The 12,500-nt window shown below is 29.9% G+C and overlaps 1 protein-coding gene across 3 annotated transcripts in view; it reads right to left on the bottom strand.

Moving 5' to 3' along the window:
* Positions 1–12,500, bottom strand: part of LOC100213201 (uncharacterized) — a 51,225-nt gene that overhangs the window by 5,485 nt on the left and 33,240 nt on the right. For all 3 annotated transcript variants that reach the window (XM_065803673.1, XM_065803674.1, XM_065803675.1), the window contains exons 18-24: positions 12,293–12,390; positions 11,729–12,181; positions 11,472–11,588; positions 11,201–11,357; positions 10,481–10,684; positions 10,311–10,379; positions 9,905–10,119 (exon numbers count right to left, since the gene is read on the bottom strand). In XM_065803673.1, coding sequence (XP_065659745.1) covers positions 9,905–10,119; positions 10,311–10,379; positions 10,481–10,684; positions 11,201–11,357; positions 11,472–11,588; positions 11,729–12,181; positions 12,293–12,390 — 1,313 coding nt within the window. The remainder of the gene's footprint in view (positions 1–9,904; positions 10,120–10,310; positions 10,380–10,480; positions 10,685–11,200; positions 11,358–11,471; positions 11,589–11,728; positions 12,182–12,292; positions 12,391–12,500) is intronic.

Here is a 12,500-nt window from a genome sequence, read left to right as displayed (position 1 = left end):
GAGGCTCAGTAACATTAACATATTTCCAACTAATCATATCAATAAAATCATTAAAATTTAGATTTGGCACTTTAAATGGTCGAATAGTCCTCTCATTATCATGATTCTCTACATATGATAATTTGCCTTAAAATTCTCTAATGTGTATTCTTTCATCCACTAGCATAGACAACAATATTTTTTCTGGGTGGCAGAAATAGGCATTTCTTTGTAATACTGGATCAACAATATTTTTAAGTTCATCAGATAAGTAAAGAGATTTTTTAATCATTTCAAAGAAATGATTGGATTCATAAAAACAGGTTAGTTTCATTTTTATCTCAAACCAGCTAGCAGGGTATACTTTAATCATATAGCTAGTTAAAATTTTCAGATCTATTGATGGATTCATTGTGGAAACATATAACCGTAAAATTCTGTTAGCTATTGTTAACTAACGCGAATGTGAGATTTTTCCAGGATCTCGCAGTGACAAAGACATCGATGTGTTACCTCTTGAAATTCCATTGAAAATGTTGAAAAGTTATTTCTGATCAGTACTTAACTATTTGGAGTCAAATTTTGGGAGTTCCACTTGAACAGGTTTAAAAGAAACAACTGAAAGTTTCTCAAAATTTTCTAACATTTTTCCAATAGCACCTTTGAATCCTGTAGGATTGTTTGTTTTCCCACCTAAGTGTTGTATAATATGGTGGAAAGGCAACTCAGAAGTGCGTAGTAAGTATTTAAGTCACAGTACAGGGCGGCCAAGAAATAATTCTATTTGACTGATAACACCATTTTTCTATCCTGTATTTGTGACGGTATTATCACATCTAACAACCATTACCTGTTTTAATATAAATTTTTTATTTGAATCCTCTCAAAATGTTTGAATGCTTGATGCAATACCTAGTGCATTTTCTGATTACGTTACATGGCGTTACATGACACAGACATTTTGATTCAGGTTCGGAAACTAAAACAATATGTTCCTCTGCAATATATTTTCTGTAATATTTTGCCCCTTTTTGATCCTGCGTAAATGTTACTCTCTCTTTCCATCAAAAAATAGTCCTGAGCTTCAAAATAATCTCTTCCTCCACAACTTTGAAGTTCTGACCTTTTTTTTCTCGCTCTCTTCTTATTTTACTTCAATTATTTTTGATGAACTTTCTTTTGTTACGATTTGAAAATCCTTTAGAATAGCATTAACTCTCTGCATAAATATTTTTTTCCAGTCATGATGATTGTATTGCTTTCCTTTTCATATTTTTATGATGAAGTTGGGTAACTTTTTCATCAACAATACCAATTACAATTTTCCGTATTCTTCGTTAATCAACAAGAAAGTATATTTCCCTAATAGGAGCTTTAACTTTGCAATGACAGCTGATAAAGTCTTCACATATATCAAACAGAGTTATTTCATATATTTTTCTAAACATTGTCGTCTAGCCTTTTAACTTATGAAGATTTTAAAAAATAGACTTATACTCTTTGTTTATGTTTACTATCAAGCTCAAAATTCGTTGATCAGAAATTATTGAAATAGATGTTTTTTGTCATATACCTTTTAAGTCTCGCAACACAGCATTCAAAATAACATACGCAGAAGGATCCATTCCATTAGCATTCTCTTTTAATACCAGTCGGCAAGAAAGATAATTCTTCATAAGATCTGCTTGTGTAAGAAGAATATTTTTACTGAATTCCTTGCCTAAGCCAAACACTTAGCAAAACGATTCTTTATGAATTTTAGGCATCTCTTTCTGATATTGATATTTAAAAATCTGTTTAAAAACTAATGTCAATAATAGATAAATAAAAACGTGGATGCGGATGAGCAAATATTTTAGCATTTTAAACATATTTGACTTTTGCACGCGTGTTTTCACAATAGATGACTTTTTAAGTTTGTTTTAGGCTAAAATGTCAATTTTGAATCCAAAGAGGAACCTGAAGAACTCATCTACTTGAGAAAAAAAAACAAGGAAGGTGTTTTTTAAATATTACACATCCATACAGGCTAATCTAATTCAAAAAATTTTTGAAATTGCTCCACCCTAATGTGTGTGTGTGTGTGTGTGTGTGTGTGTGTGTGTGTGTGTGTGTGTGTGTGTGTGTGTGTGTGTGTGTGTGTGTGTGTGTGTGTGTATTAGGGATATGACTTTTTAATTTTTTTTCAAATAAAATGTTTCCTGTATCATAAATCGATGAACTTTTACCTAAAATCATGAAAAAAGGCCCAAATAGCTTTCTGCAACAAAAAAAGGTCACCCCCAAAATAAAAATTTGATTTACCATTTTTATACATTCATTTTTGACCGATGTTTTAATCTTAAGCTTAATTCTCAGCTTAATTCTATTTATTTCATTATTTTGTTATGAATTTATAAATATAACGGCACACGTTACCATGACAACGAAACGGCCGTGTGCCGGCAAATACTTGGAATTGTTATGTGATGACGTCATTGTGTTACCACGGTGATATAGACGACTGTAACAGACTGTAGAAGATTATAGAACTTAGTAGAACATTCTGGAAGCTCTAAATAATTATATAAGCGAGCTGCTGTCAGAGCTCAGTGTTGATAATGTGAATAGTTCTATGAAGTACTCTGCGTGTAACTGAGCTAATAAGGAACTACTGTAGCGAACTAAAGACGCTGTAAGTGTACGAAGTATAAGTAGTTGTAGCATTATCGTTAGGATACGGACTGGATTATCGAACTGTTATCAACATTGACTGGATTATCGAACTATAATTGGATTACTATACAGTTAAAGTATTTTATTAATTAAACGACTTTATTAAACGGATATTTACGCTCAGCTATCCGTAAAGTCGTAACAATATTATATGATGTCTCACAAGAAAAGTCATACCACAGTAACAAAGAACAAGAAGACTTGGACTAAAAATTTGGTGAGATTTCAAGAGTCACACAGAAGAAGAGGAAGCGTGGCTGTAGAAGAACATTCACTCGATGAAAAATCCAGAATACCACTTCAATTGCAGATCGTAGGAAGATACCAGTTTCTCGGAGCATATGTTAAAGGAAGAAAAGAATGAATAGACCAAATTTCTAAGGAAATTACAAAATTGTGGGACAATAAACTGAATTTTCCACGTGTGTCTGATCAAGTGATAAGAGCAAAGCTTATGAAGGTGCTGAAGGTCTATGATGAATGTGTCAAGCGTGGAAAATATGATGTTCTCAATGCATTATTTGACATCACGAAAGTGAATGGCCAGTGGTTATCCTCGGAAGATAAACGTCTATACCACCTACAAAAAGAAAGTAAAGGACAGGTGGGGTACTCAACAGGACAAGTGGCAAGTAAAGAAACCATTCACCCTTCCAAGAGAAGGAAAGTCCAGTCTGGAACAGCAATACCTTCCACATCACAAGTCCTGTCTACCACAGACAGTGGTACTGAATCTGAAAACTGCAAAAGTAAGAGTGAAGATGATGAAGACGACGACGGTGATAAAGACGATGATGAGGACACTCAGAAAAAAACTAGAAAGCACTACAAAAGTAAATTTGCTGTAAGTATGGTTACATCAAGTGGAGTTTCCACAAAGAAAGCTGCTAAAATATGCAATGTATTATCACAACAAGGTATTGATATTCCAACTCCAAGTCAATCAGCAATTTACAAGTCCATATTCAAAGAGGCAGGTAAATTAAAAAAAGAAATGATACAACAACTTAAAATGGAACAGTGGTCCTTACACTTTGACGGCAAACGAATAGATGATAAGGAATATCAGGTAGTTGTACTTCAGAATGAAAGAACTGACGTGAAACTTGATGCACTGCGTTTAAAAGATGGCAAAGCTGAAACTGTTGCTGAAAAAATTGCCAAACTTATTGATGAATACAATTTGTGGAATTCAATTAAGATGATCATTACTGATACAACAAACGTCAATACTGGGAAGAGAAATGGAGTTGTTGTGAAGTTGCAACGTATGTTTAAATTAAAGGGTGTCACAATACCACAATTTATCGGTTGTCAGCATCACGTACTAGACAGGATTCTCCGTCTGGTGATGGACGAAGAACTTGGGGGTGATACCAAATCTCCAAACATTGAATACCCATTTGTGTCTGAACTGTTGAATAAGTATGATGAACTGAAGGATAAGTTTGTGAATGGAACTGTAGAAATTCTTGATAAATCAGGGTGGAGAGACGATATGAAGTTTTTGTACCATTTAACAAGAGTGTTTAGGTTCTATGAAGAACAAAGAAACTTCCCTCTGATTCACTTTCAGAACATTCCTAATATGAGCAATGCCAGATGGAACTCAAGAGCCATTCTCGCCATTCTGGCGTTCATTCTTATGCCTGAAGCAAGAAAGAATTTGGAGAAGGTTTGCAGGTTCATTTCATATGAGTGGGCAGAACATTGGTTTAGTAGTCAAAAGTACAATGACAATGACTTCAAGAATTTATCTGATGTATTGAAGCCTTACAAAAAGGCATTGCAGTCATTCAAAAATCACTGGAAGAAAGAGCCATCCGTCATCGACATACCACGAAGTAATCAGATAGCTGAACGTGCAATCAAGGTGATGCAAGACCTGTATGCTTCCTGCAGAAAGAAAGACAAACTGCAACTTCGATTCATTCTAAGTAATAATCGCTAGACTCTTTATGAGACGTGAGCATCATGTGACCCATGTACTAAACACAGTAGGCCTATAGACACAGACAGTTATGTATATTGTTGTACTAGACGCTTTGATACTGTTAATTTTGTAATACTTGTATAATTATATATCACATAATGTTTTTTGTTATATCACAGTACATGTTGCATAAATAAATAAAATAACAACAGGAGTATGACTCTTACAACATCTTCAGCCTTTAATATTCATTTACTGTACAAAAGTGTACCTATTGAAAATTCGATTTTTTGGTTTTGGGGTGACCTTTTTTCAAAATATGTCAAAATGAAACATCTATTCGTTCTTTTTACATAAAAGTTCATTGAATTACGATACAGGCCTAGTAGGTTGCAAAAAAGTCATATCCCTAGTGTGTATATATATATATATATATATATACATATACATACATATATATATATATACATATATATATATATATATATATATATATACATAAATATATATATATACATATACATATATATGCCCCCCTGGTTGCTATGGGCCTGATATATATATATATATCAGGCCTATAGCAGCCAGGGGGGCAGCAGAGGCATATATATATACAAATACATATGTATATATATAAATATATATACATAGATATATAAATTATGTTAGTTTTATCTACAAAGAAAGTGCTAAATGTTCTTAAAAAACAGTGCAATAATAAATCAGTAAGAACACTTATCTAATTTTTAGTTGACTTCTACAAGTTGTTTTGCCATCAGGTTCCGAGAGGTTCCGAATTTGATTCCCACCACATCCTTGGTAGTACCGCGCTCAACTTGTTTCTCCGCGCAGCGGCCTTGTTCATCAAGGTTCGTGTTTTGGAGTTATAGAATTGAGAGAGGATTATAACCGCAAGTAGCATCCTTATCTTTAGTGACCTTCTCGGCCTTGGGGAGGTGAATTATAAAAAAAATATATATATATACATATATATATATATAATATATATATATATATATATATATATATATATATATATATATATATATATATACATATGTATGCTTAAAATCGGCTGACATGTAAATGATTTGCGTGTAATTACTGAAAATTTTATATATAAATATTTGGAGAATGAGAGCATCAGTTGTAAAAATTGTTGAGGTTGTGAAAAAGGTTTTACTTATAAAAATGCAATAAGTAAAAAAGATCATGCTCCTCAAGCTTAATTTACACTTGTCAGTTTGTTATTTGGCCAAAAATAATATTTCTACTTTTTTTGTACATAAAATTAAGAGAGACTTAGCTTACACACATACAAAGTTTTAGAATTTTAAGAACGCATTTAAATGAATGATAAATTTAAGCATAAATGCTTTGACAAACTTGGAAAAAATAAAATGATACTGCAAACTATTTTTACTTGTGGCCGTTACAAACAATAATTTATATTAAAGAAAGCCTTGAAATGCGCACACGGACAAAGGAGGCACATGCAACCTTCAATAAAAGATTTTATAAAAATTTTAACAATCATGAAGAGCACTACCCCTTGTAGTGCTCTTCATGATTTAAATTTAGGTTAAGTAAATGGAAATTTCACATATTCTATTTTTTCTTTGTGGAAGGAATGATCGCAATAGCTCCAATTAGTAGTTAAAACTTGAATTACATAACACTTAACTGAACACAATGCTTGTTTTAAAACTTTATTAATATTATGTTACATAAATTAGTTAAGTTAGTCTCATTCCAACACTTTTCAAATATTCTTTCTCAATACATTTATTCTAATTAATTTGATATTGTGAAACTGTATTTGATTCTTTTTCTCTTTAATTCCTTTGAGAATTCTATATAAAAATTCATTTAGATTTCAAAACAAATAAAAAACTTTTTTATTTTAATTAAAAATAAGTAACACTTCTTAGAGTAAAAACGTCATGTCTAGTTTTCAAAAGCATAATTCAGGGTCCCAAGGCAGAAAAATAAGCTGCAGAAAAAATTGTAAAAGAATACAAGAACAAACGTAAACTGAAAGAGTGTGGCTTCAATAAAGTTAAAAAAAAAGGTATCAAATAACTCAACATCCGACCAAGTAGTCAAGGTATAGGTTAACAGCTTTATTTTCTTTATTCACAATCTTATACTCATAATTTCATTCCAAAACTGTAACAACAATTCTTTTTTAGACGGACCATGCTAACAACAGCGTTGCTAACAACAGCATTGATGAACCCATTGAGTCCAAAAAAGCCATTTTGCCCTTCAAATTTTTCAACGTCTCTGAAGATGATAATTGGGTGAGTTTGGGACGCATTTTTATTTTATGAAAGACCTGCAGGTGTTAAAAACATAACATTTAATATCTGCAGATTTTAAAAACATATCATTTAATATCTGCAGATATTAAAAACATACCACAATTCTCAAATAAGACTGGCTTATCTGGAGTGGAACTGCAAAAGTTTTCATTTATTTTCCCTGCTCTATTTTTGGACAAAAGCATAATTTTGGCCCTGGATTTCAGTCTTTCCTTATGATGTGGAATGGTGGAATAAAAAATATTTGGTGAAAGCTAGGAGAAAAGATTAAAAGCCAACAGTGTAATGTTCAACACAGAAATCACTACATCGTATAAGAATCAGCCTTTGAAGCCTTGAAAAATCAGACAGGGATCGATTCAGAAATTGAAAAGTCAATAAGAAATGAGGCATCTAAGTGGTATGAAATTTTATGCTGCATCCTGGATATCACTCTCCATTTAGCTTTGAGAAATCTAAGTTTTCGAGGTGTGTTAGCAGTTTATGAATATAAAATGATTTTAATGTTGCTTGGAATATTAATCTAAATGTAATCTTTATTTCAATATTATATTCATATTTTTCTAGGTTCATCAAACATGCTGGGCAAGTATGATAATGGTAATTTTTTAGCCACCCTTGAGCTGTTGGGGAAACACAATAAAACACTTTAATTCCATCTAGAAGAAGTTTCTTGACACCAAAAATAAGGAACAAGAATGCAAGTGCATTATTTGAGCTAGAACTCAAAATGAGTTCATTATAGCATGCTGTAAAACTGTTTTCGTTGCTATTATCGAAGGAGTCCACACAGCCATTTATTTTTCCACTATTGTTGATGGAGCTCCGAATGTGTCTCATACTGAACAAATCACATTGGAACAAATCAAAATTGTTCCTCAATTTGTCCGCCTAGGATCAGTATACTTGCTCTCATCAAATCCAAATTGAAATAACAATGACTGAAGAACGCCTTACTAACCTTATGGTAATTTCAATTGAAAACAACCTTGACAAGACTTAATTGTATCTCTAGTTTTGCAAAGACCAAAGTAAAATTAGTGTGATCTGACTAGTCTTCATAGTTAACATTTTATTGATGAAGTATGTAATTCGTTTTAAATTGTATTTGTATTTTATCATATATAACCAAGTTCAAATATTGAGTGTTTATGTGCAGCAATAATTAATACAAAAATAACTATTGTTTTTATTAAATCGTAATGAGATAGTAGACATACAGATAATAAACAGTGAAATTTATGCTTAATTTAATATACCCAGGAATCCAAAGTTTCAGGCACCAAACAAAAACTGATCCTGGGTACCACAAAGTCTCTGAAAGGGCCTGAACCTTAATTTATTTAATTTAATTTACTTAATTTATTTAAATATATTACTTAACAAAAAGCATAAAAACTAAAATTCTAACTAAAATTCTTTATATTGTTAATAATTTAAAATAAAATTTAATTGTTTAAATAAAACATTTCATGGATGGATATTTTAATATAAAAAAAATCTTCACTCATAACTCAGCATTTTTAAGTTTTGGATACATATCTTTAATTTTAGTCTCATGCATCCAAAATTAATAAATAACAAAATCATTGTGACTAAACTTTTTTTTTAATGTTTTTACTCATTGTTGTTACTGATTGGGTCATACAACAGGGTCCCCATTTACTCATTCTGACTGAAATTTTGCTTTCAATTTAAATTAGTAACTTGACTTTTTAAAGGTCTAAGTGACAAAATAAAATATTAGTAAATTGCAACGACTCAATAAGATGGATGCAATAGAATGCTATTTAACTTGAATTGCTCAAAACACCAGTCAAATTTTGTTGGTCTTCAGCCTACAGAAAATGATTGGCTTTTCAATTATTGAGCATTTTGATTATTGAGTTGTTTTCTTGATTGGTAAGAAAATAAAACACATTGAATAAGAAAATAAAACTGATTGGATGAAAAAACAGTTTACACAACTGTCAATAACAATAATACTATTTTGCTCAAATAATCTTGCCTTGAAGCTGCTAGTTAGTCTTTTTTTTCTTGCACTAAATCAATTAAAACTGTGTAACAGTTGTTAATACGGACAATCTTTCAACCGGAATTTTAGATTTGATTTCAGCCCTATATGAAATTTTGTTGTGAAGATACTATGTGCATACTAAATGTAATTTACTTTCTTGACAATCTGAGAAAATGCATTAAATTTAAGGACTTGAGCTTAATCTCTTTATTTGGAACTTAAACTAGGGGAGTGGTATTGCCCAGGGGAGTGGGAGCAGGAGAGTGGTATTGCCCAGGTGTTTATCACAGTAAACGAAACTTTTTCAAAAGACCAATTAACATTGCACAAAGTATATTTATGCTGTTTGGTATACAAATACTTTCCAACAGTCATTGAAAATTCACAAGTGAGATTAAAAATTTTCAAAATGGCAACCAAATTATAACACTAAATGGATATTTGTAAAAAAGTGTTGAAATTATGAAAACTTGCCCAAATATTGAAAAAAAGTTAAACTGATTGAAATTACATATTTTCTAGTAATTTTCATGTGTAACTAAAGTCAAAACATACATTAGTTTTTTGTTACTTGCATCTACCAAAACTCACATTTGAACTAAGAAAAAAACTTTAAAAGTACTTTTAAAATAACAAGTTAAAAAATTTCAGGCACTCAGCCTAACTGTAAGTAGATTTAAAACCTAAACACACAAAAAACTTTGTTAAAACAATCAATAACAGCTTATATCATATATTACATTATTCAAACAATTCTTAACTTACAAGCTAAAACTAGCTAACAAGCTGATTTTTCTAACAGCCTATTTTTTAAAATCAGTACAAAGGTATGTCAACAACTCATAATGTTTACAGAAAAGCAAGTACAAACTTTTTAGAAATTTCTTAATTTTAGAGAACTGAAAATTCTTGAAGTTAAAAATACTAGTAACTTACTTTATATGATGCACTCAAACGCAGTCTGTTTTCATTTGTTATGCTCGGAACCAGTGAAGCTGTTTCAGTAAAGTGTTTAAGTTTAGACAAAAACTTTTTCACACTCATACCCCTTGAATCAATATTACGTGCCATCCTTTCTTTCTCACTCTCAATAAGTCTCTTACCGATTGCTTCAAAATCAGCATCCAATTTTTTAGTACGAGTCATATGAGCTACAAGTTTATGAAAATACAAAAACCTCAGCAAAACTAATTTATCAAACTTAATAATTTTTTTAATCAATTATTTTTAAAAATTTGTTCTATTTGATGTAATAATTTAGTTAATCAACAATTCTTTATGAAAAACATTTAAAAAACAACACAATAACATAAAAAATACAAAAATAACATAAACATGTTACCATGAGTGAGGCTGTGCGCTAAGAAAACCAGTTTATCACGTTGTCTTTCATTACACTTCGCTTGCTTACCTATAAGATGTAAAACTTTAACATTTAGCTCTTTTATAATTTTAAAAGACAAAATTTTTTTTTGGATTTAAATGTTTTATGCAAAGATATATTGGACATACATTTTTCGATTGCTGTTTTCTCCAAACTATTGTACTTGTGGCTAGCTTCTAAACATTGTTTTTTATGCAGTTGTTTCTGATTGTCAAGAAAAGCCATCATTTCATTTAATTCATCAGATATTTTCTCATAATTTCGCACAAGTCCTTGCGCCAATTTGCATTTATTTTCTTCGCTTATCATTTCATGTGTTAAATCACTAATATCTAAAGCAACATGGGTAAATAAGACTTAGTAACTAATTATCAATTTAATAACTTTTTTTAAATAAAGATTTATCTATAAAACCATTTTCGTATTAGGAAAAATTTTACAGGAATTTTTGTAAAATAAAGTTTTTTAATAATAATATTGTAAGACAAAAATCATTTTGAATAAACTTAATATTATATAATAAATTATCTAATTAATTATTTAATTACATTTTAACAGTTTACAAACATTTAGCAATAAATTAAAACTTAAATTGTATGAATTAAAACTTAAATTGCATGAATTAAAACTTAAATTGCATGAATTTAAACTTAAATTGCATGAATTTAAACTTAAATTGCATGAATTTAAACTTAAATTGCATGAATTTAAACTTAAATTGCATGATTTAAACTTAAATTGCATGAATTTAAACTTGAACCGCATGAATTTAAACTTGAATCGCACAAATTAAAAATAAATTGCATCTTTTGGATAATTTATATATTTTTTTAAATAGAATAACATACCAACAGATTCATTTTTTGCAAAGTTAATCTCAAGGGTATAGTCGGGATTTATATCCAAAGCATCAAGAACATCTTCATCAGTTAATGATACAATATTAAATTCATTGTATATCTGGCGTTTTATATCATCCATTGAAATATTTTTATTGAGATTATCCTAAACCCAAATGAAACAATAAATAATTACAAAATATTAAATAAAATGGACTAAATAAGGAGACAAAAATAAAACAAAATTATTTATAGAAAAATAATAAAAATAAAAAATGACCTTTTTGGTAATTTCTGTACTGTTAGCAACATCTTTTTCATCATTGTCATCATTTTTGTTTATTTCTTCTTCAAGCATTTTCACTTCTTTTTCATTCCAAAGTTTTTCTTTACTTAACTATAATGCACATTACTTTATTAACCGAATAATAAAACAAATCAAAAAACCATCAAAACAAAACAAAAAACCTGAAAAAAGGTTGTTTTATTAAAACACTTAGAAAAAAAAAAGTAAAAAAAAGTATAGTTATATATTACTTCTTTAGAATCTTTACCAAAAGAAAAAATTTTTGCTTTCATCAGCTTGAAGTTTTCTTCAATTTTTTGTACTGCAGGATAGAGTTTATTTGTGATGGCTTTGCCAATTGATTTCATAAACCCAGTCTCAAAACACGCTTTTATTTCATGAGCACCGTTCTTTCCCCCAAAAGTAACATTAATTTTGATACCAAAGCAGCCCTTTGAGGCAACCTCAAGAGAAGTATCAAAGCAAATATGATGAATTTGAATAATCTTTTTAGTTATGGTATTTGCAAATTTTTTTATTTTTTTTTTTGCTGCTGACCCGGCTTGCTTGAGATCTTTCCAACCTTCTTTTACAGCTTTTTTAGCAGAGGCGCGGAAGTCATCCAAAAATTTTTTGTTTTTATCAAATATAATATTTGTTTTCTTCGAAACATCTTCGAATGAAGCATAATTCATAGCACGTATCTTGAACAATTAAAACTTATAAAGTTAAAAAGTAAATTTTTTTTTCACTAAAATTATTTTATGTGTATTAATTTTATCTCTCTCTCAATGATGTAACAAAAAAATTTTTACTGTTTGTTTCTCTTTCTTTCCTTCAATTCTAATAGATGCTTCTCCTTTGTCAAGAACACAATTTGCAGAACACCAATTTTTTGCAAAGTATCCAGTTTCTTAAGTAAAAATTAATTTTCATTAAAAAATTTTTAATAAAGAAATCAAATTATATCAAAATATATTTTTCAAAATTAAAATAAAAAGTATATTTTTCTACTATATACTC

This window comes from Hydra vulgaris, chromosome 08 (assembly GCF_038396675.1).
Source record: "Hydra vulgaris chromosome 08, alternate assembly HydraT2T_AEP".
Lineage (NCBI taxonomy): Eukaryota > Metazoa > Cnidaria > Hydrozoa > Anthoathecata > Hydridae > Hydra > Hydra vulgaris.
This window is presented reverse-complemented; position numbering and strand designations above follow the sequence as displayed.